This window comes from Delphinus delphis, chromosome 19 (assembly GCF_949987515.2).
Source record: "Delphinus delphis chromosome 19, mDelDel1.2, whole genome shotgun sequence".
NCBI classification, from domain to species: domain Eukaryota; kingdom Metazoa; phylum Chordata; class Mammalia; order Artiodactyla; family Delphinidae; genus Delphinus; species Delphinus delphis.
The window spans coordinates 57,139,378-57,164,133 of record NC_082701.1 but is presented as its reverse complement, the minus strand read 5'-3'; the positions used below and the strand labels follow the sequence as shown (position 1 = coordinate 57,164,133).

Here is a 24,756-nt window from a genome sequence, read left to right as displayed (position 1 = left end):
CAGTTCAAACACAAAGCAATAAAACCAGGTCCAAAAACACCTTGGCCTCACTTCTAAGCTGTTTCTCACAACTGTAACCAGAGTCTAACATGCTCGGCCTCTGAGGTTAGGAAGCCCGTAACTAGTGTACATTAGACTATTTACTTATCACCGAAGATAAGTAACCTTGAGATAAAATGGGAGAGGGGAACCTAAAATATAATGACCATCACAAAAATTGACAATTTCTATTTGACTCAAAAATCTGTGATGAGAACAGTAAAAATTAAGTTATTTTCTGGAGTCTTTTGGGGGTTAGTCCTTTTATCAGATACAATGTAATGACTGTCTCCTATCTGGGTTCAAACAGTTCAAAACTAGCCCTAGAGTAACCCCTGCCAAAGTTGAAAGGTTTCACTTGGGAGTTCCTTTCTGAGTTTTTTGGAACAGTAAGCAGAGCCACTCTCTGCTCGGGGCCTCTGGAGTGCCTGCAGTGTGCTGACACCAGGATGATACAGAGTGGCTTTTCAGGTCAATGACATTTAGGCATTAATAATCAGATCACGGAGGAAAGTTCACATTTCTGAGCAGAATACTGGAAATGACTGCTTGCAGGGGAAAACAGCAGAAGGCTTCCCAGAGGGAATGGCATTTGATCTGGATGATGAGGGAGAATTATAATTCAGGAAGAAAGGAGAGGAGGAGGGGGAAGGGAAAGAGAAAGCAGTCAAGGGAAGAGAAGAGAAACACTAAGCACCTGACTAGGTAGATGTGTCTCATCATATAATCCTTAGGAAAGCCTTTGGAGACAGACGTCCATCATCCCCACTGCACAGGTACAGGAACCGTGGCTCAGGAGAGTTAAGTAACTAGCACAAAGCACACATGCAGTTATCTGCTGGAGGGTTGAATTAAGGGGGCCAGTAGCTAGACAACTGCTCATAAGGGCAATTTAAGTGATACCAAAACGTCACCGTATGTTATTTGTAAGGATACAGAGCCGTTACTTAACAGAACCATTCTTGGGAAGTATAGTGTCTGTGTTGGGAAAATAAAGACTTCGCAAGCTATCTGGGGTGCTGATGTGGTCCAGATCCCCGGGGACATGCTGGGAGAGCTGGTTACTAAACTCTGAAGGAGGCTATTTTCCTGTAACACTCAGGAGTAGCAGCCTCTTTAAATAAGTGCTTAACAGATATTTGAAGACTATCAATTTACAGGGGACCAAACGACATATACCAGGACAAAACTATAATTCAAGAAGATACATGCACCCCTATGTTCACAGCAGCACTGTTCACAATAGCCAAGACATGGAAACAACCTAAATGTCCATCGACAGATGAATGGATAAAGACAGTGTGGTTTATATATACTACGGAATACTACTCAGCCATAAAAAAGAATGAAATAATGCCATTTGCAGCAACATGGATGCAACCAGAGATTATCATACTAAGTGAAGTGAGTCAGAAAGAGAAAGACAAATACCATATGATATCACTTATACGGGGAATCTAAAATATGGCACAAATGACTCTATCTACAAAACAGAAACAGACTCACAGACATAAGAGAACAGACTTGTGGTTGCCAAGGGGAAGGGGAGTGGGGGAGGGAAGGAGTGGGAGTTTGGGATAAGCAGATGCAAGCTATTATATATAGGATGGATAAACAACAAGGTCCTACTGTGTAGCACAGGGAACTGTATTCAATATCCTGTGATAAACCATAATAGAAAAGAATATTTTAAAAAGAATGTATATATGTGTATAACTGAGTCACTTTGCTCTACAGCAGAAATTAACACAACATTGTAAATCAACTATAATTTAAAAAATAAATAAGATTAAATAATAAGGGGCCCAAACAAATAGTGTGTCCAGATACCTGACTTGTTCTGAGTGGTTACAGAAGGGTCAGTCCTAAATCTGTTTAACTGCAAAGCAGGTGCTCAAAGCCTGTAGCTTGGGGCTGAAAGGTACATAGGCAGGCAGGCAGATGGACAGACACAGGGAGAGACACAGAGATGGGGAAGAATTCAAAGGTGATTCTAAAGACGGCTTCTCACAGGAGTGTCTGATAGTAACCCTAGCGTTGTGTCTTCTTCAACTTTTTATCACCACCACAAAATTTTCAGGTAGCTTAAATCCTATAGGGAACAAGATGAGATAAGAATGAGTGAACGATAGATCTCCACTGATAAAGAAATCGACAACTGTGTATTTGTTATCCTCAGGAAATTACTACAATCAAGGGGAGACTCGTAAGAAGGAACTTTTGCAGAGCTGTGATGTTTTGGGGATTCCACCCTCCAACGTAATGATTATTGACAACAGGTAAACTTATCTTTTAACAAGTGGAAATTCATTGGCAATAAAAATGCAGTGGTACACTGAACAGACACAAACATAACGTGGGTGGATAAGAACATCTTACTTGAGAAGTCTACAGAAAATAGTTTCACGTTTGTTTTTAAGTGACAGTGTAGTGCAAGTGAATTTTTTCAACTTCTGTTCAGATTCTGTCTTAAGATAGCTGCTTCTCTTGAATCTTTAAAAAAAATTATTATAAAAAATTTCAGGGACTTCCCTGGCGGTCCAGTGGTTAAGACTCTGCGCTTCCATTGCAGGGGCCACAGGTTCGATCCCTGGTCAGGGAACTAAGATCCCATATGCTGCAGCCAAAAAAAAAGAGTCAAAAGTGTAAAGAACAGTATTACGAGCCCCACATGCCTGTAATCTGAGACCAGTGATTGTCAAGCCTTTGCCGTACGTACTTCATCTAACCCCACATAACATCTGTTGTGTGTGAAGTTGTGGTTTTTTTGCAGTTGTAACCTAGCTGTTACATATTTTTAAAAAAATTTTATTGGAGTAGAGTTGATTTACTCTGTTGTGTTAGTTTCAGGTGTACAGCAAAGTGACTCAGTTATACATATACATGTATCCACTCTTGTTTAGATTCTTTTCCCATATAGGCCATTACAGAGTATTGAGTAGAGTTCCCTATGCTCTACAGTAGGTCCTTATTAGTTATCTGTTTTATATATAGTAGTGTGTATGTGTCAATCCCAGTCTCCCAATTTATCCCTCCTGTGTGTGAAGTATTTTAAAAAGAAAACCCAACCATCAGGTTATTCTATCCCTACGTACTTCGGGATACATCTCTTAAGAAGATAGACTTTTTTTCATGCAGCCACAATGTCATTATTATCCATCTAACAAAATTAATAGTAACAGCAATTCCTTGATGTCTCCAATACCCAGTCCATTTTGAGCTACTCCAAGTAGCTCAAAAATGAATGTCTTTTCACAGTTGGTTTGTTCAAATCAGGATGTAGACAAAGTGCACACGTTATACCTGGTTGATATTCTGCGTGCCCCTCCCCCCCCAACCTTGTCACTGATTGTTGAAAACCTGAGTCCGTTGTCGTACAGAAGGATTTGTCTGTCTGCACCCTCGTGGTTTTACCTAAACAGTTCCTCTATCCTCCATATTTCTTGCAAACTGGAAATGAACGCTAACTTTCAGGGGCAGGAAGCTGCACTGTGTACTCCCTGTTCCGTCATTTCAGGACATGTACTATCTGTCTCACTTTTAGTCACGCATGTGACTGTCACATGTACTGTGTGCCTCACTCTTAGTGAGCTCACGTGGCAATGGCCGCCCCTTTCACTGTAAAGACCCACATCAGCCTTCCACGCGGTGCTTTCACGAATCCTTAATGAACTAGAAGTTGCAAAACGGTGACTTTCTAAATGTCTCCTGCGTTCCAAATGTATTAGCTATATATTCTTCTATAAAGCAGAACTTTATCAACTGGGGCTATTTAGTTATCCTGATAGGTACTTTGATCCCAAAAGACAGGCTAAATGCTTCATTCTTTCCCTTTAATCGCCGTTTTCAGAATAGGAGTTGATCCCTTACATACCTCCGATGGTAACCCATTGTTTGTTTGTTTCTTGGATGGGGAGGCCACTGCTTTATTTCATTAGGAACTTCTGTGTTCACGTGTTCGGATTTTCAGTTTAAGTCATTGTGTTCTTTGATACTCCAGTTGTCTCCTTTTTGGCCTCTTCATGTTGGCTCATGCATCCTTTTGATAAGAAACGAAGACTCTGGCTTAATTTATTACAATTTTTACATATCCCGAAGATCATGCAGCTTCAGCAATATCCCCTACTTTGAAGATGCTACAGGAGGGGGTCAGTAAACTTGTTAAAAATAAATACTTCAAGAAGCCAGTTTGAAGATTCAAGGGAACCAGGTATCTTAGTCTGCTCAGGCTGCCATGGCAAAATACCAGAGACTGGGTGGCTTAAACAACAGAAGTTTTTCTTTTTAATATTTATTTATTTGGTGGCACTGGGTCTTAGTTGTGGCATGTGGGCTCCTTAGTTGCAGCAGGCAGGCTCCTTAGTTGTAGCATGCAAACTCTTAGTTGCGGCATGCACGCAGAATCTAGTTCCCTGACCAGGGATCAAGCCCGGGACCCCTGCATTGGGAGCGCAGTCTTAACCACTGCACCACCAGGAAAGTCCCCAGAAATGTATTTTTTTCTCACAGTTCTGGTGGCTGGAAGTATAAGATCAAGGTGCAGCAGGGTCGATTTCTGGAGAGAGTTTGCTTCTTGGTGTGCGGATGGCCGTCTCCTCACTGCTCACATGTAGCAGGGAGAGAGAAGTTTCTCTCTTCCTCTTCTTATAAGACCACCAGTCTTATAGGATTAGGGTCCCACCATTATGACCTCACTTAACCTTAATTACCTCCTAAAGACCCCGTCTCCAAATACAGTCACATTGTGGATTAGGGCTTCAACACATGAATTGTGGGAGGACACAATTCAGTCCCTAGCAACATGCAACTTTTAGTCTTTCAGCTTCTCATTTCCTAACCCAGAAAAAGCAGAGCTTTGGAATCTTGCTTTGGGTTATTTAGATGGGTCAAAGAGAAGAATGAAGGGGAGAAAGAGAAAAAGAAAAAGTTTTATGGAGGACCTACACTCGGAATAATAATGGTAAATGTATATTAAACTGTTATTGTCAGTGCCAAAGACCATACTAAATACGTGATCTTAAAACCTTCAAAATAATCCAATTACTTCTTCCACGTTATAGATAAGAAACAGGCCTAGTGAGAGGTTGAGTCATTGGCCCGGGGTCATCCAGCTAATATGTGGTAGAGCTGGCGTTCCAGCTGAGGCTCTGTGGTCATTGTGCTTTGTCAACTCCATGAAGGGACTCACAATTTCACAAAGGTCATCTCATTTAATTCTTCCACTAACTGTAGAAAGATAGGTCTTTATTATCCTTTTTCAGTTTCACACGAAGAAACTAAAGCTTAAGACACTCGTCTGAGGCCAGACATTTAACAAATGGCAGTCAGTGCTAGGACTCGAAAGCAGAAAGGAAGACGGAACTGATTCCTGACTTTCTGCGAGAAAGTAGGTCACCACTTTGTTATGTATTTGGAAGACCAATGCGTGTTTAAGAGAACATTTGGTTGATGTTGTCTGCTGTCTTCCATTGTTCTGAACTTCGTGGCTGGATTTCAGGGAGACGTTTAGCCAGAGGAGCTCAGTCAGGTAAACCCTTATCCAGGGACTTCACTGGTGGTGCAGTGGATAAGACTCCGCGCCCCCAATGCAGCGGGCCCGGGTTTGATCCCTGGTCGGGGAACCAGATCCCACATGCATGCCACAATTAAGGGTTTGCATGACACAACTAAGGAGCCCACGTGCTGCAACTAAGAGCCTATGTGACCAAATAAATAAATAAATACAATTTTTTTAAAGTAAACCCTTATCCAACGCCTTAAAGAGGGAAAAAAGTTCAGGTCTCAAGATGAGAAGGCATCTCGGTAATCAGACAACCAAACGGATACTTCGGGTGATTGTACCTAGCTCCTTAATATCTGTGGGTTCTGCTGATTTAATGAACCATATGATATTTAACTGCATGTTACTAACAGATGCATATTAAGTGCCTGGACTGGGAAAGGCGCTGCGCTAGATGCTGAAGAAAGAGAACAGTTCAAGGTCCAGGAGCCGGGTAGTAGGTGTTGGCCTGACCGTCGCCACTGCTGAGTTTGCAAAAACGTTCACTGTGCCAAGGTTCAGGCCTAGAAGGGGCTTAGAGGCCCTCTCCAGGGTACTTGGGAATTGAATGTGATTGGGAAATGCAACCCACAGATTGAGTATTCATTTGTTGCTTTTGTGCTTCTTAATATATTAGGAAGAGTCCATAGAATTATTTCATTTACATTTCAAAACAAAACAAAAAGTAAACACACTTTTCCGTACACATAGATAATTTCTAAAAGAACATATACCAGACTTGTTAATAGTAGCTGCTACTTAACTGGACCAGGGAAGGACACTTGCACTTCTTAATTCCACAGAATTCTGTACAGTTTTATTTCGCTTTTGCTTTTTCAGGAAGCCTATATTACTTTTTTTTTTTGCGGTACGCGGGCCTCTCACTGTTGTGGCCTCTCCCATTGCGGAGCACAGGCTCCGGACGCGCAGGCTCAGCGGCCGTGGCTCACGGGCCCAGCCGCTCCGCGGCATGTGGGATCCTCCCGGACCGGGGCACGAACCCGTGTCCCCTGCATCGGCAGGCGGACTCTCAACCACCGTGCCACCAGGGAAGCCCGCCTATATTACTTTTTAAAGTACAAGCAGAAACGCACATATATGGAATCTAAAAAAAAAATGGTACTGATGAACCTAGTGGCAGGGCAGGAATAAAGATGCAGATGTAGAGAACGGACTTGAGGACACGGTGGGGAAGGGTAGGCTGGGACGAAGTGAGAGAGTGGCATGGGCATATATACACTACCAAATGTAAAATAGGTAGCTAGTGGGAAGCAGCCGCATAGCACAGGGAGATCAGCTCGATGCTTTGTGACCAGCTAGAGGGGTGGGATAGGGAGGGTGGGAGGGAGACGCAAGAGGGAGGGGATATGGGGATGGGTATATGTATACATATGGCTGATTCACTTGGTTGTACAGCAGAAACTAACACAACACTGTAAAGCAATTATACTCCAATAAAGATGTAAAAAAAAAAAAAGTACAAGCAGACCTCAGACATATCACAGGTTGGGGTCCAGCCCACTTCAATAAAGCGAATATCACAATAAAGCAAGTCACAGGAATGTTTTGGTTTCCCAGTGCATATAAAAGTTACGTCGACATTATAGCGTATTAAGTATGCAGTAGCATTATGTCTAAAAGGACAACATACATAGCTTAATTAAAAAATAGATACGATCTGAGCCTTCAGCGAGTTGTAATAATAACATCAAAGATCATTGATCATAGATCACCGTAACAAATATGATGATAATAATGAAAAAGCTTGAAATGTTACAAGAATTACTGAAATGTGACACAGAGACATGGAGAGCGCAAATGCTGTTGGAAAAGTGGCACCAATAGACTTGCTCTCACACGGTTGCCACAAACCTTCCATTTATAAAAAAAATGCAGCATCTCTGAAGCGCAATAAAGTGAAGCACAATGAAACGGTTATATTGATGTATTATATTCTTTAAAGACTACTCCACCTAAGTAATAAAACTCAGCTTCTGTACTCAGCTTCTATCCCTACAAGTGAAGGCTAAATTAGAAATAATTCTGCGTACGTTTTGATAATATTTGGTTTGATAAGTTCAAAACATAGAATAGAATTCCTTGAAAAGATAATAATGCTTTGAAGCCTTTTTATAAACACTGTGCTTGTCTCATGGGCCTCATTCTGGAGGATGAGCGGGCACAGGGTCAGATAAGCTGCTCCAAAGGGCTCTGGCTGGAAATGCGGGGGGCCTGACCCCCGCAGACCCTCCGGTTATAACCCAGGCCCATTAAAATGCTTCCGGGCCCAATGACCAACTGTTGGGCAAAACTTATGGGGTCTCAGAACTGATCGTGGTCTGCTCCATGCTCCCATCGTCCTGCACCTGCGATGCCACGTCGCAGCTATTCCCACAACTAAAACAGGGAGGACTCCCAGCGCCCCAACCTGTGTCCTCGTATGTAAGCCGGGCCGCAAACACACCACGCTTTCCTCTGCGTCCACACCCATGCATGTGCCTGGCCCTCTTCCACACGCTTCCTCTCTTCCCAGCACCCCACACCCTGGCCCTCTAGCAAACACCTCTTCATCCCTCAAACCCCAGCTCAAGATTACCTTAGACTCTGCAGCACCATCCCAGATTTTCTTAGGCACTTTGGTTATATTCTCATTGTCCCGTTCTATCCTAGCACATACACTAATTTTTTAATCTGCGCCATAAGCCCCTCTATATCTTTTATTCCTGTATCCGCAACCTCTGTCTTAACCCTTGACACATAGTAGTTGCTCAGTTCATGTTTGTTGAATAAATGAATGACTCCGCTTATACCAGAAGCTTTCTTCCTGTGGCAGCACGTAAACGTGTGGTCTCGAGAACTTAGTTGATACCGAAGCGTCTCAACACCCTTCCTCACTTTTTCTTCATTTACCCAGAAATGGTGATTAGCAAACCAATTTCTGAGACTTCAGTGAGACTGTTCCCACTTTTTAATTAAGTGAAACAGTCTTGATTCCCTGACTTGCGTAGTTATTTTTAACCTTCTGGAAAGTCCTAAGTGAGTACTTTGGTTTGGAAGAATTTGTCTACATCTCTTGATTTTTGCCATTCTATAAGCTTGGCTCCACTGTCCTAAAGGTTCAGCGTCATGAAAATCTCATTCCCAGTGCTTGTCTTAACACCATTCCGGCATTAACAAGCCCAAGACTTTGACAGACTAATTTGAGCTGAACAAGGAAACAGAATCCAGTACCTAGTATAAACCGTAAATGAGCCTGGCTTGCTAGCAGTTCCTGGAACTCTTTGTGTTTTCCAATAAATCTACACAAATCATACAGTGAAAGAGAAGCCACAAAGCAGAGAGTCTGGGACTGTTGGGGTCATGTTGGTAATTAAACCCCCTCTCTCTCTCTCAAGACCCAGTAAGGGCCTTCCCCCCAAAAAAACCGGGAAAGACCGTATGCCAACTGCCAAAGTGGATCTGACCAAGCGTCCTCTCACTATAAGGGATGAAAACAAAGCTCCTCGCAGCCTTTCTCCAAATACACACGGAAGTGCCTGGGCACAGGGCAAGGGCACAGCTCCAGTTCCAGTTGGCAAGAGCAGAGCAGGGCTCCCGTCCTCCCAAAGGGCGCGCAGGACAGGAATGTTTCCTAGAAAAGGAACCAGGGGAGGAGACCGAAGTGGACCGAGCTGATACGGAGCTACTGTGTGAACTTGGAAAGCCGCTTCCCTGCTACTTCAAAGGCGGGTTATTCTGGGAGCTGAAGGGAGGCTGGGTCTTTAAGTCACATAAGTCACATAAGTCAGTACAGAAGTAGAGTGGGACCAGGGAGGGTGGGCTTAACAAAGCATGTATTTGTGGCTGATTCTACTCCTGGAAAGAGGCTGCAAATATACCACAAAAATAGGATTCAGGGTGACTGTGTACTGTGATACTCATTACAGCACTCTTCACAATAGCAAAAAGTTGGTAGCAACCTAATTTAGCAGTAGGCAATGAATTATATAGCCACGGTCCAGAACATGAAACCACAATTCAGAGTTTTCTCTGCATAGTTAATAACCCAGGAAGATGTTCATAATATAATGTTGAGTTTAAAAAGCAGTGTATACTTTCTTTACACTTTTCTGTATTTTCCATAGTTTTGATAGTGAGCATACATTACTTGTAAGCCAAAAGTTTCATTAGATTTATTTTAAAATATATTATTTCTGGGAATTCCCTGGCGGTCCAGTGGTTAGGCCATCCGAAACGTCTACTGAATGTTAATTGTCTTCAGCTGCAGCTCTTCAGATATTCTCTTTCCTTTATCATGGAGGCACCTAGATTTTTCGTGCGTTTTCTTTTTTTAAATTCATTTTATTTATTTATTTTTGGCCGCGTTGGGTCTTCGTTGCTGCTCGCGGGCTTTCTCTAGTTGCGGCGAGCGGGGGCTACTCTTTGTTGCGGTGCGAGGGCTTCGCATTGCGGTGGCTCCTCTTGTTGCGGAGCACGGGCTCTAGGCATGCGGGCTTCAGTAGTTGTGGCACGTGGGCTCAGTAGTTGTGGTGCACGGGCTTAGCTGCTCCGCGGCACGTGGGATCTTCCCGGACCAGGGCTCAAACCCGTGTCCCCTGCATTGGCAGGCGGATTCTTAAGCACTGCGCCACCAGGGAAGCCCTTGTGTTTTTTCTTATTCGCCTTTTGGTACTCTCCTGGGGCAAGGAGACATGATGTCACATCACCAGAAATAGCTTATCAACATGATTCTCCTTCAAAGTGTGCTTCTCCTTGACCATTATTATCTCTGGTTCTCACAGTGCTAATCAAAGAGTACTGGTGCCTCTGAGGATGGTGAGGCTTGACTTTGAGGGACTTTCAAATCCTGCTAAAAGCAGGTGCAAGGCAGAGCATCTGCTGGCCAGCTGTATGCCCCTCTTTCTGGGGCAGATCTTACAGTATTGGGCGGGTATGTTTATGTTTTCTGATTTTCTGATATGGTGGGGGGTTTTTTGCTTCATCAAAGTCGATGCTCTATAACTGTTATTCCTTTTGTGGTGTTCGATGGCGTCTGAGGGAAGAGAGTGAAGTGGAAGTGTTACTGGCACTGTAAGTGGAAGTCCATATGTCCACCTAGGAGTCCTGCTAGCAGTTGAAGGGAGAATGAGTAAGAGGAAATCAAGACCAGAGAAAAGAAAATGAGGGAAGTACAGTATGACGGAAAGAGCTCTGGTCCAGGGGTCATGAAATGGGGCTTCAGGTTGTCGCTCTGCCACAAACCGACTGTGTTCCCTTTGGCAAATAATGTCCCCTCTCTGGGCGTCTCTTTTCTTACACGTACAATGACTGGATGAGATGGCGACTTTACCTCAAGCGCCTAGATCTTATCCAGAGCAGAGCAGGACGTGTTTAGATATGGCTGTTCTTCTGCAAATGGAGGTTTATGTGCTCAGCTTGGCAACACAGCTGACACACTTTTAAGTGCTTTCCATTTTACTAAGCCCCGGTACATTTCATGACATCCACGGTAGACTGTGTTCACTGTGACATGCTGGGGTCCTTGCATCAGAGAGCTGAATAGGGATGTAAAAAACTAAACAGCAGCCCTTTTAATAACCAAATACCGTAGACTGGGTGGCTCACAAACAGCAGAAATTTATGCCTCACCGTTCTGGAGGCTGAGAAGTCCAAGATCAGAGTGTCAGCAGATTTGGTGTCTGGTGAGGACCTGTTTACTGGTTCACAGATGGCTCTCTTCTTGCTGTATCCTCTCCTGGCGAAAGAGGCAAGGGAGCTCTCCAGGGTCTCTATTATAAGGACACTAATCCCACGCATGAGGGCTCTGCCCTCATGACCTCATCACCTCCCAAAGGCCCCACCTCCAAATACCATCACATTGGGGAAACAGGTTTCAACGTACGAATTTTGAGGGGACACAAATATTCAGTCTAGAGCATCTACAAAAATTGTACTAGGGACCAAAAACTTTGGATAAGAGGCAACTAATTCTCTACCATGCAAGTCTTATAGACAAAGAGTGTTAGGATCCAGAAGAAAGGTTATTGGGTCAGTTTTTCAGATTATTTCTCCATAACACCAAGTTCCAAGAAATAATTCTTAGTCATTTGTGGGATGTTCCAGAGAGCCCTTGGGATAAGAAAAATTGCAGCTGCCTGTATGTGTTGCAACTTAAGACGATGTGGTCGTACTTTGGCAAAACTGTCATGGTGAGGTAGACCTAGTTCTGCAAGGCTGAGCCACAGCTTAACTAGCCAGTTTCTGTACTGGAAGGATTTATAGGATCTATTCTTTTTTAGGTTTTCTTTTTCTTTCTTTCTTTAATAATACTGGTACCCTTATATATACAGTCAATTGGTTTTCAACAGGGCTGCTAAGACAGTTCAATGGGGCAACAATACTCTGTTCCACAAATGGATATCCACATACGAAAGAACAAACTTGGACCCCTTCCCTACACTAAACCCAAAAGTTAGCTCAAAAAGACCTAAATATAAGAGCTAAAACTATAAAACTCTTGAAAGAAAATATAGGAGCAAATCTTCATTTGAGCTTGGGTCAGGCAAAGCCCTCTTAGATATGACACCAAAAGCATATACAACCAACAAAAGAAAAAATAGACTTCATCATCAAAATTAAAAACTTTAGTGCCTGATGCATACTGTCAAGAGAGTGAAAAGACAACTCACAGAATGACAGAAAACATCTGCAAATCATACATCTGATAAGGGATTAATATCCAGATATAGATAGGTAGATAGATATAAATGTAATATACCTTATATACTATATAGAGTATAGTATACATAACAGATAAAATAAGACATAAGGGACTTGAATAGCTATTTCTCCAAAGATATACAAATGGCCAATAAGCATAGGAAAAGATGCTCAACGTCATTAGTCATTATAGGATAGAAATCAAAACCACTGTGAGACACTACTTCACACCGACTAGGTTGACCATTTTTTATTTTATTTAATTTTATTTATTTATTTTTGTGTGTGTGGTACGCGGGCCTCTCACTGTTGCGGCCTCTCCCGTTGCGGAGCACAGGCTCCGGACGCGCAGGCTCAGCGGCCATGGCTCACGGGCCCAGCCGCTCCACGGCGTGTGGGATCTTCCCGGACCGGGGCACGAACCCATGTCCCCTGCATCGGCAGGCAGACCCTCAACCACTGCGCCACCAGGGAAGCCCGGCAGGCCGATTCTTAACCACTGCGCCACCAGGGAAGCCCAACCATTTTTTAAGAATAAAATTAGAAGAGAAATACCAAGTGTAGGCCGGGATTCAGAGAAATTGGAACCCTCATGCACTGGTGGGTTTGTAAAATAGTTCAGTCATCATGTAAAAGAGTTTGGCAGTTCCTCAAAAACTTAAATACAGAATTACCATTACCCAGCAATTCTATTCCAAAGTAAAGACCTAAAAGAATTGAAAACAGACATTCAAACAAAAACGTGTACACGGATGTTCATAGCAGCACTGTACACAGTAGTCAAAAGTTAGAAACAACTCAAATTCCCATCAGCTGATGAATGGGCAAACAAAATGTGGTCTATCCACACAGTGGAATATTATTCAACCACAAAAAGGAGTGAAGTACTGATACATGCTACAGTGTGGATGCACCTAAAAAGAAGCCAGATAGGGGCTGCCCTGGTGGCGCAGTGGTTGAGAGTCCGCCTGCCGACGCAGGGGACACGGGTTCATGCCCCTGGCCGGGAAGATCCCACATGCCGCGGAGCGGCTGGGCCCGTGAGCCATGGTCGCTGAGCCTGCGCGTCCGGAGCCTGTGCTCCGCAACAGGAGAGGCCCCGACAGTGAGAGGCCCGTGTACCGCAAAAAAAAAAAAAAAAAAAAAAAGTCAGATAACAGCCACATAGTGTATGAGTCCGTTTATCCGAAACACCCAGAACAGGCAAATCCATGGAGACAGAAAGTAGATTAGTGGCTGCCAGGAGTGGGGAGGAGAGGGGAGTGGGGAGGGACTCATAATGGGGTTTATTTTTCTGAGGTGATGAAAATCTCCTAAAATTGACTGCAGTGACAGTTGCACGACTCTGTTAACATACTAAAAACAAAAACACATTGAATTGTGCACTTTAAGTGAGTGAATGGCATAGCATGTGAATTATATCTCAACCAAGCTATTATGAAAATCATAGTAACATTTAATAATAGAACATTTATAATGTTAATTATAAAAACAAACAGTACAAAAATATATCAAGTGAAAGAAATGCATGTCTCCTTCCATACACTTCTCTCCTCAGAAGAAGCCACTGTTAACCTCTTGATGTGTAAACTTCCATACCTTCAATACTTCACAAATATATATTTACATACAAGCACAAATATAGTTCATTTTTCAGTACTCCACACTATTCCATGGGATACCTGTATCATAATTTATTTGACTAATAAAACTGTCCCGTGGCCTTGCTAGAAACCTCGTTAACCCCGTGAAATAAATCCCCATGGCCGCTCACTCTGCCGTGCTACATAGAGTAAAACACTATTTAATTATACACCAGTGTCTGCAGGGTGGGCTTCCCGTCCACCTCCAGGATGAGACCTGAGGGTCTTCCATTACTTCGTCTTTTGCGCCAGGGAGTGCCGGGCAGCTGACAGCCGCGTGTTAGAAATCATGGCTTTGGGGATTTCCCTGGCGGTCCAGTGGTTAAGATTCTGCGTTCCCAATGCAGGGGGCCTGGGTTCTATCCCTGGTTGGGGAACTAGATCCCACATGCATGCTGCAACTAAGAGTTCACATGCCACAACTAAGACCCAGTGCAGCTAAATAAATTTTTTTTTTTTAAATCATGGCTTCGTAGCTACACAGTAGGGGTGCTGCTTGCCTCACAGGCCCCTTATTTGAACTAAATCCGGAACCCAAAGCCTGGCAGGTATAACTGCTCAATAAATATTAATCCCTTCCTTTTTTTTTTTTTCAAGGAGGTGGTAGAAACCAAGTTCATGAATCTCCTCTTTGAATTATTTTTGGATGTAGTCATAGGACAAGTCTTTGGCTTTGAGGTCTTAGGAATGAACTTGTGGTTTCTGACTTGGCTATTAGTCTTTCTCCGACCACCAAGTTCAGACTCAAGACCCTCACCAGCCCACTGAGTGCATCTGGGGGTAGTGGAGGCTTGTGCAGGACCAGCCACAGTAGAGCAGGTATCCCAGGTTCCCCTCTGCCTGGCTCCACCCCTGGCCTGGGCTGACAGCCGGGACCAGACTGGTAAGTGAAACAGACTCACCCCTCAAGGAGCCCCCAGGCTAGGGAGAAGATGAGCACATACATTTTCATCATGCCATGGTAAGAGCAGAGATAGAGCGAAAGGGCAAGGGCAGAGGAAGGTCTCCAAGGAGCGCTGCTTCACCTGACCTGAGATTTGGGGCAGGTCTTCCTAAAGATGTGACTGTTCTAGTGACCTGAGCCGAGTCACGAATGCATAAAAGGCAGGCTGGTGAAGCAGCAGCAGGGGAGCATTACAGGTGGAAAACCCCAAAAGTGTCAGAGGCCCCAAGCCACGTGGCGTGAACACCAGGGGAGTGGTGTGTCATGCAGGCAGAGTGCAAGACGCCAGCGTCCAGCGAAGCCCTCTCTCCCCCAAGCCATCCCTTTCTGCTGCCACTTCCTTTTCCCCATTTCTTCCTTTTCCAGTGAAACAGGATCAGCAGCCTTATAATAATAATAGCTGACACATCCTCACTCTGTATCCAGCGCTATTCTGCATGCTTTAAATATATTAACTTGTTTACTTCTCGGTCCTATGAGGTGGATACTGTTATTACTCCATTTTCGAACTGAAGAAACAGAGAGGTTAAGTAACTTGCCCAAAGCACACCAGGGCCACATGGCCTCCCCTCTGCTTTGGCCTGTGCTTATGGTCTCCATGGCCCTGGCTTTCCATGGCCCCCCTCCATCCAAACAGACTAACTGGAATGGTATTTCATAAAATACGGGGATTGATCTGTAGGCCTGGTGCAGCAGAACTACCTGTGGTGCCTGTGAAAATGCAGGTACCTAGGCTCTACTGTAATCCTCTTGACTCTAGTGGGGTGAGGGGTCCGGATTCTGCATTTTTTACAGACCCCCCAGATGGTCCTAAGGCACAGTAATGTTTGGGAACCTCTGGGTTGCTGTGTCTGAGTTGCAGGTCCGAATTCCCATGAGAGAGAAGTGGAGTGGAGAAGCCTGGATCAGGTCGCCTGGGAGGGGGCATTATTTGGTCTCTTTGCGTGGAGTTCGGGCCTGGGAGCAGGCTCCTGATAGGGATTCAAGAGCAGAAAGGACTGCAAGAGTGAGGAAGAAAATACCAGAATCTCCAGTCACTGGCATTCCTGGGGAAACCTCTGTGTGTAGCCCAAAGTATGCTGTCCCCTGACCCCGCATACCGATAACACAGCCTTAGCTCAGTCACTCCTTACGAGACCGCGGAAGCAACTAACATTGGTCCTCGGATGCAGCTCCTTGAGGAGAGGCCCTCCCCCATCTCAGCTTCCTTCTGCCCAACAGATGAGAATGAAGTTCCTTTACTTCTCACCAAACTGTCCTGCAGATTTGCTCTTTCTCTGCCATCCCTTTCTCCTTGTCACCCTCCAATCCAGTGTCTTCCTTAACCTTGGAAATCACTGTTTTCCGGAGGAAAAGGTAAGGCATAGAGACGCCTCTTCCATTGGTCCTAGCCGAGCTGAAGAAGAATCAGAATGTCTCTCGTCACTCTTATTAAGCCACCCCGAAGAAGCGTGTAGAGCAGCTACAGCATGGGATCATCAGATGACCATGTGGGCACTTGTAACCCCTCAGCCTCCAGGTGGGCTGGAACGGCATCCTTTAGGAGCAGAAGTCAGGGCAGGGACTGTCAGACTCCAGGGCCAGACACACTCACGGAGCCAGAAACATGCAGGAATCCAAGTCCCAGGGTGTCCGGAGGGGCTGCAGGGGCAGAGCAGGAGACGGGATCTGGGGAGTCACAACCAGGTGAAAGGCTGTGGAGCACGGCCAAGGCGCTTAGGCTGCTGTCTAGCCCTGAGCTTCTGGTCAGACACAGGAAGCCACAGATTCGTTTTAAAGAATGAGTCACGGCGTCTCTCAAGTATTTGACCAAGACTGTCTTCCCCATCTTGTGTTTCATTCGTCAGTCTTTACAGAGCTGAGTCCAGGTCCTGGTGGGGGTTTGCTCAGTACCAAGCTACACTCTTAAGAGGTTCATCAGATGCCAGCCTCACCAACACTCTTCATCTTCCCACTTCCATAAATCGGATCCCTGCCCTGGTCTTTGTTATCCTGCCCAGGTTCTTATTATGAGGCTGGTTTCCTGGACTGATCCTCTGTGATCCCACAAGTAGTTTCAAATTACTAGATCCAACCTGAGAGGAACTGACGTGGCATTTTTTTTCACTAGATGGTTATCGGTCACCTACCTACAAACATGTGAGCCGTTGCCCATGGAGACTGAAGCAGACATAACCTTGGGCTCATGTCCAGTGTATCCAGTATAAACTATTATCTCTCAGCCTTTCTGTGACTGGGATATGTTATATGTGATCGCTCCATTTAACAATGCACCTTCTTCCTCAAGGGCTCCGAGAGATGTCATAGAATAGGTGGCGTGTTCCTTTTTTAATAATAAAATTAATTTTATAATAAGGCCTCTTAGAGAATTTCATGATGTCTCCTGGGCATTTCTCTTCTCTGACAGCCCTGGGGACCGTATGATCTGGCCCCAGCTCCCCTGCTTCTGTCTGGCAAGGTGATAGCAGGCAGGCAGATCTGTGTCCCAATCCTCGTTCTTTTCTTAAATAAGATAAGTATGTGAGTGAGATCATCTCTGAGGTCTTTATTTCACAACTAACATTTTGTGATTCAAAGAACATAATGTTATACTGCAGAAAGGTACGTACCCTAAACAGAGTTGCCAGATAAAGGACAAGTGGCCCAGTTAAATTTGAGTTTCAGGTAAACAATCATTTTTTTTAATCTCCGTATGTCCAAAATATCACATAGGACATAATTATATTTTAAAATTATTCACTGTTTGTCTGAAATTCAGGTTTTGGCTGGCGCCTCGTCTTGGCCACCCCAAGCCCAAAGGCCGTTCCCTTCCATCTCATTTGAGGTCGATTTCACCACTTCCCTACCTGCGCCTGCTTGTCTCCTGGCTTTTATCCTTAGCCAGAAATTGGCTGCTCACTGCGTTGCCTTACCTGTGAACTAAGCTCCCAGAATTTAGAGAGGTGAGTCACCTACGGCCCACTTCCTAGGACCAGCTGTCAGGTCAGCCAGGAGACACCTGGACACCTGCTATTTACAGCCTCGCCACTGATACCTCGTCAGTAATCCTGACCTTTGCCACAGTTTGTTACACCCATAAGGAGCTTCAGTGGAAATTTTCATTTGCTTCTGTTCGTTCTTATTTCATTGTTTTGGCTACTTTCCATGTCTGTTTGTTCGAGATTCTTGCATCATTCAAATAAACAAACAAAAAAACCCCTCCACTCAACTGTCTTCCATCCCACGCCGCCCGCTTCTCTCTCTTGCGTATAATCAGGTACTACCTGTCCCCCATCCCATCCCCGCCTCTCACTCATTCCCCAGCGCAGTCACATCTGGATCCCTGCCCTCCCTCCCTCCTCCTGCCATTGATAGCCCTCTTTGTCAGGGTCACAGTAACTTTCTAATTGTGCAATCGGTGGGGCACTTCTCAGTCCCACCTTCCTGACCTCTCAGCAGCCCTGGTGCACGCTGACCCCCCGCACCTCGGGACACTACTCTGGCGTCGACAGCAGTACCAGCCCCAGCTGTCTCCCACCTCCTTCCTTCCCGGCCACTTGGGGCCGCACCTACACCTGCTGCAGGGTTGGTCCCCAGCTCTTTTCGCATTGCCTGCGCTCCCCCTAAGCCTGTGTTCTCGGGGTTGGTGCACCTCTGCACTGTGAGGGAGGCCGTTCACCAAGCACTGGGGCCTGCTGGTCCAGGCTGACACAGGAGTCAGGAGGAAGTGAGGTCTGAGAGCTCGTGAGAGATACTTGGGCTTCAGCGTGTTTCTCCTCCTTTTTTTTTTTTTTTTTTTTTTTTGGCCACATCCCACAGCATGCAGGATCTTAGTTCCCTGACCAGGGATCGAACTCGTGGCCCCTGCGATGGAAGCGCAGTGTCCTAACCACTGGACCGCCAGGGATGCCCCTCAGTGTGTTTCTTTATCGATCCCTGAAATGCGTTTTATTCATTTAGCCTTCACTTACTGAGCATATGCCGGATCTCAAAGGCTGGGCCCTAGGGACGCAAAAGGAAAACCCAGGCCCTTGCCCTCAGGATCTCACGGTCTCGAAGAGAATCCCAGCAAAACAGGTGACGAACCCAGGGCAGCGCAGAGCAGGGCGGGTGCGGATCACGACGAGCGCACACCGGGTGGAGGTCAGGGGAGTGCAGCAGTTTCTGAAAACTATGGAAAGCTTGGAAGCAATGACTTGATCTGATCTGCATCTTAGAAAGCTCTCTGGCAACACTAGAGAGCAGCGTTGTGAGGGGTGGTCCAGACTTGGCACCGTGGGACCAGTCAGCATAATCAGGTGACACACGAGTCAGAAACACAGCAGTGGCAGAGAAGACAGAGAGAGGGGACGGTGCCAAGTGCTGCTGCAGAGGCAGCGTCTCAAGGACTTGGTGACCACCTAGCTGTGAAAAGTAAGAGGGGAGGCCAGAGGGTCTCCCAGGTGTGTACGTGTCACCTCCACTAAGTGACCCGTCTTTCCAGCATCCCTGTCAGACTGGACACCAAAAATGTCACTCTGCCTAAAAAGGGAAAACAAATATTTTTCGAGGGCCTGAATTTTCCCTTTTGCCCTACCACTAAATGGAGCCGTTGGAAATGTGTTGGGGCGGGGGTGTCAGAGCCACGGCCAGGGTTTCTGGGCGAGGGCAGTGTCTCCAGATTGCCCAGCTAGTAAAGAGGCGATGGCCTCTCTCAATGACCCGGGCACTCACGGGGCAGGGAGCAGAGCCCCCGATCAGCAGAGCTTCCAGGGCTTCGGCAAGAAAGGTGCTCATCTAATGTGTTCCCAAGTTGCCCGTCACAGGTGGACACCCCAAGCCCTGGCCAGTTGGGAACCAAGGGGATTGCCAGAAAGACAGTGTCAGGGGTCGAGGCTGAAAGTCAGGACAAGGTCAGAAATAGGAGATCAAGAGTGAGGCCAGAGGCGAGGGGTCTGGAATGTGGTATAAGAAACGGGTCACAGGACTTCCCTGGTGGCACAGTGGTTAAGAGTCCACCTGCCAATGCAGGGGACACGGGTTCGAGCCCTGGTCCGGGAAGATCCCACATGCCAGAGAGCAACTAAGCCCACGCACCACAACTACTGAGCCTGTGCTCTAGAGCCCGTGAGCCACAACTACCGAGCCCACGTGCCGCAACTACTGAAGCCTGCGCACCTAGAGCCCGTGCCCTGCAAGAGAAGCCACCGCAATGAGAAGCCCACGCACCGCAAGCCCTTGCGCCAGAACTACTGAGCCTGCACTCTAGAGCCCGCGAGCCACAACTACTGAAGCCCATGCACCTAGAGCCCATGCTCCGCAACAAGAGAAGCCACTGCAATGAGAAGCCCGCGCACCACAACAAAGAGTAGCCCCTGCTCGCCGCAACTAGAGAAAGTCCGCGTGCAGCAACGAAGACCCAACACAGCCAGAACTAAATAAATAAATAATATTAAAAAAAAAAAGGAATGGGTCAGGATGAGCAATTCAGATGTGAGGACGAGGGAAGAGGAGGCCAGGAGTCTCTGCAGGCCTCGTCAGAAAGCTCGCTGCACAGCAGCATTTCACTTTAAACGCATCTTTACAAGCGAAATCTTACACGTTTTAGGTGCTAATTCTGTCCGTGTTTAGGGCCGCCCCGTAAGGCATAAAATGAGGCTTCTTGCATCAAAGGACTGCGCCTTCTCAGTGGAGGCACGGAGTCAGGAGGTCTGCCTGTGAGTTCAGCGGGACCGTTTAGGATGGCCTCAAGCCCCACAGTATCCTTTAGCACATTCGTGTGTATCTCTCACTTTTCAATTTTCATTCACTTTTCTGTTCATTCCACTGCACTTCCCAACAGAGGATCTTCTATATGTCGTATTAACTTATTCCCATTACAGCTAAATTCAGCCCCCACTGCGCCCCCCTCCCCTCCGTGTTGTCACATCGGACAGGCATGTCTACCGGAGGGGCAGGGACCTCAAAGCACAGGCCAGCCCATCAGCCGTCAGATTATAGCAGTCTGAGGACGGGGTGAACGTACTTGAACTGGACTAGCGTCTGTCTCCAAGAGGGCCTGGTCTAGTGGGTGTGACACCGCAGCAAGTGTCAAGCTAACAGGGGCGTCAGAGTCGGGCAAGTGGCCTGCGGTGATTCTGAGTTGACCTTCTTGTTTGGAGCCAGACCACAGCCAGCATCTAGGACAGGAAACAAGGCACTTGTTTTTATCATGTGACCTCACCAGACCCTCGCGAGGCCCTGACCAAGTGGGCTGGCTCCACTCTTAGTAAAGAAATAGAGGTGAACCAGGGCAGAGTCCAGCACACAGGGCTGGAAACCCCAGCATCGCTGAGGGAAAGACTGGAGCCTGATGCGCACACAGGTGCGGGAATTCACCGCAGGCCCTTTGCAATGGAGTTCAAAATGTGTCTTCACGTTGTTAATTCTAGGTCCCACCTGCTCCTGGGGTGCGACCCACTAAACGGTGCTGCCTGGGCCCATGGTAACCCCACAGGAGAGGGGCTAAGGGTCCCACAACACTGGGGAAGGAGGGCTTGGTACAGAGAGATTAGCCTTTATGCCTAGAGAACGTGGGGTGGTTTTCCACCCACAGTGCTGTGGGGCAGGGTTCGTTAATCTTGAGTGGTGCATGGATCCTTTTTTCCTCGTAACTTAGTTTTCTGTTCATGTTTAGCTCATATGTATTATTTGAGTCCTTTTTAAAAAAGTATTTCAGGAACTTTGGGAATACACATGTGATCTCAGATACGTAAATACAGGCGCTAAAATCACATGACCATATCTGCTTTCTTGTCAGTGAGATAATCACAATTTTTCTAGATTGTTATCTCAGTAAAAATACCTTTTTCTGGGCTTCCCTGGTGGCGCAGTGGTTGAGAGTCCGCCTGCCGATGCAGGGGACATGGGTTTGTGCCCCGGTCCAGGAAGATCCCGCGTGCCACGGAGCGGCTGGGTCCGTGAGCCATGGCCGCTGAGCCTGTGCGTTCGGAGCCTGTGCTCCGCGATGGGAGAGGCCACAACAGTGCAAGGCCCATGTACCGCAAAAAAAAAAATAAAAATACCTTTTTCTAAGAACTCCTGGAGCCCTGAGAATTTGGCCACAGACATCTAGGGATTTGTGGGCCTCAGCTGGAAAACTCTGATGTAGAACAATAGTTCATTTTGCACTCGTTTTTTAAAAGTATTTACTTCATTAATTTGGCCGTACTGGGTCTTAGTTGTGGCACACATGATCCTCGTTGTGGCAATGTGGGGTCTTTAGTTACGGCATGCAAACTTCTTAGTTGCAGCATGCATGCAGGATCTAGTTATCCAACCAGGGATTCAACCTGGGCTCCCTGCATTGGGAGCGTGGAGTCTAACCCACCGGACCACCAGGGAAGTCCCTGAACCCATTTTTTGACAAGGTAGATTTTGACACTTTTTTTTTTTCTTTTGAGACATGTTTTGGCTTTTTTTTTGAATTATTTTATTTATTTATTTTTATTTATCATTTATTTATTTTTGCCTGCATTGGGTCTTCGTTGCTGCGCACGGGCTTTCTCTAGTTGAGGCGAGCTGGGGCTGCTCTTTGTTGCGGTGCGCGGGCTTCTTGTTGCAATGGCTTCTCTTGTTGCACAGCAAGGGCTCTAGGCGCACGGACTTCAGTAGTTGTGGCCCGCGTGGTCACCGTGGTGGGTGCCGGGGTCCTCTCAGTTTCCCCCTGCTTCTGCTCGGCCCTCCAGCCGTGTCTCCATTTAGTCTCCATCTTTCTACCCCACCGTCTGCATCCAGGGTTCTGCAGAGACGTCCCCTCGCTGACACCCTCCCAAAATGTAGGTCGAATCCACAGAAACCTTTGAAGGCCCCCTGCTGGGCCGATGACAGTCAGGTCACGTGAGTGTGGCTCGTCTCCCTCACATTTGTGATCTAATCACGTGGGCCGTGGACCACACTTCTCTGTGGCCTGACACCCCATCGCCCATTTCCTTCCTTGGCATCAGATTCCCTTCCAATCAGGAATCCGGTCAGGAGCTCACCTTTGTTGGACCCCGATCACAGGACAGGCTCTGTTCTAAGTGTCCGTCAGGTATTATCTCATTTCATCCTCACAGCAGCCGACGGAGCGGGAACCGTTACCCCTGCGCAAGCCTGTAGCTCTGCTCCCTGCGTGGTACGTCCATCCCCTGCAGCCACACGTTGCCCAGGATTTACCTCCGTCTCTCCTTTTGCCCTCACCAGGCAGCTTTCCTCTCTACCAAGTGAGCTGACTTGTTTGCCGCATCCTCAGACATCCTCAGGGCTATACAGACCCTTCCGCAGACTCCGGGTCCGACTCCGGGTCCTGCAGGCCTCCCTTCTCACTTCCTCCCAAACTTCTTGAAGCTCTTGGTGCCGCTCTCTCACGACCCACTGACCCCGTCCTTCTGCACTGCCTGCCCCTCTTCATGGGCACTGCTTCCAGGGCCAGCCGTGGTCTCCCAAGGGGTGAAATGCAGCGGCCTTTTCTTCCTGAAGCCCTGCGCAGCGCTGGTCCCGTCGACAGCTCTGCGCTGTCTTTGCGCCACCAGACCCGATCCTCTTCCCCCATCCCGACTCAAGAGCTCGCCAAGCAACTGTTCTGGTTCTTGCTCCCTTGAGGCTATTCCCGGAGAGTTTCTCCATGGCTACAGTTTCTTCATGAGAATTATTTTTTTTAACGTGCTGTTGCAATTTTGATGATCTTAAAACGAACCCAAAAAAGTAAGCACCATTTGGATGAGCTCTCTATAGTTGGGTACCACCGGTTTCAGTGCCCATCCTGGACCGTCACACCAAGTGATGACTAAATAAAGTGATGGCATCTGACTGTAAGGAAGGCGCTGTTTCTAAACGTGGAGCCCTCGTGTGTGATGCTGGAATCACCTGCGATGTTGTGTTCTTCCTTGTTCATGATGGTAGGAACCACCCAATCAGTTGCTAAATATGGCAAAGTCTCCTTCCGTGAGACCTCCTGGCGCCTTGCTCTCTTGTTTCGCGCGGCCACGTCTTTGAACTGGAACTTGCCGACGCCTAGCTATGCTCCACGCCCCCAGTGCGTCCCTCACTGTTCCCAGGTTGATTTCCTAAAGCAAACCTGATCTGCCCACTGCCCTGCAGGAACCGCCCCGTGCTCCTCCCTGTACGACAGTCTCTATACAGGGACGGGTGCCCCCTGCCCAGCGAAACTACACTTGTGGTCTCAGCCACAGCCCCGTACTCAGCCTGCACACCGTGGCTCTGCTCTCCTCCTCTCACTGGACGTGTGGCCCCTGCCGGGAGGCCTGTTCCTCCCAACCCAGCACAGACGCCTCCACCTCCACAGGAGCCTTTTTTATCCACACTGTGCAACCTTAAATTTTCCTCTCTGATCCCCCGTAGCAACGTGTCTGGCTGTTTCTGACAGCGCCGTTTGTCCTGAATTTTGCTATTTGAGCACTGGTCTGATCCTCCTGCACCCACAGTGCCTTGCAGCCCAGTGGAACCTACAAGTTAAGGCTCCCTTTCATCCTAAGCTGCCCTGGCTCCCTGGTTCAGCCCTCCTACCCCACCCCTTGGGACTCCAGGGTGTCCTGGTGAGCAGGCCAAGTGGCCGGGGGGACTCCACACCCCACCCTCTGGCTTTATGTCTGTATTTTTGTTTAGTTTAGTTTTGTTTTTTACATGTCTGCTCTTGTTTCTTGGCATGTGACAGTGTCTCGGGTGCTTGCCAAAATCAGGGATGAACCCCTTCTCTGACATAACCATAAATTTGGCTTTTTTAGAAAAAGGAATGAGGCAGACATTTCAGGCACCAGAAGACTGAGAGACCCATCGAAAGTTTAGGCTACGGCCCTTCCTCTCTGTTCTGAGAACATGATTACACAGCCTCTGCTCAGGGGAGCCCTTGTGTGTCTGGTGGGGAGAGGGGAGGAGTCCGGACACAGGCCTGGGCC

At 47.0% G+C, this 24,756-nt stretch overlaps 1 protein-coding gene across 4 annotated transcripts in view; it reads left to right on the top strand.

Moving 5' to 3' along the window:
* Nucleotides 1-24,756, top strand: part of PIGL (phosphatidylinositol glycan anchor biosynthesis class L) — a 60,808-nt gene that overhangs the window by 6,522 nt on the left and 29,530 nt on the right. For all 4 annotated transcript variants that reach the window (XM_059997392.1, XM_069540093.1, XM_059997390.2 and 1 more), the window contains exon 2: nucleotides 2,219-2,318. In XM_059997392.1, the coding sequence (XP_059853375.1) occupies nucleotides 2,219-2,318 (100 nt within the window). The remainder of the gene's footprint in view (nucleotides 1-2,218; nucleotides 2,319-24,756) is intronic.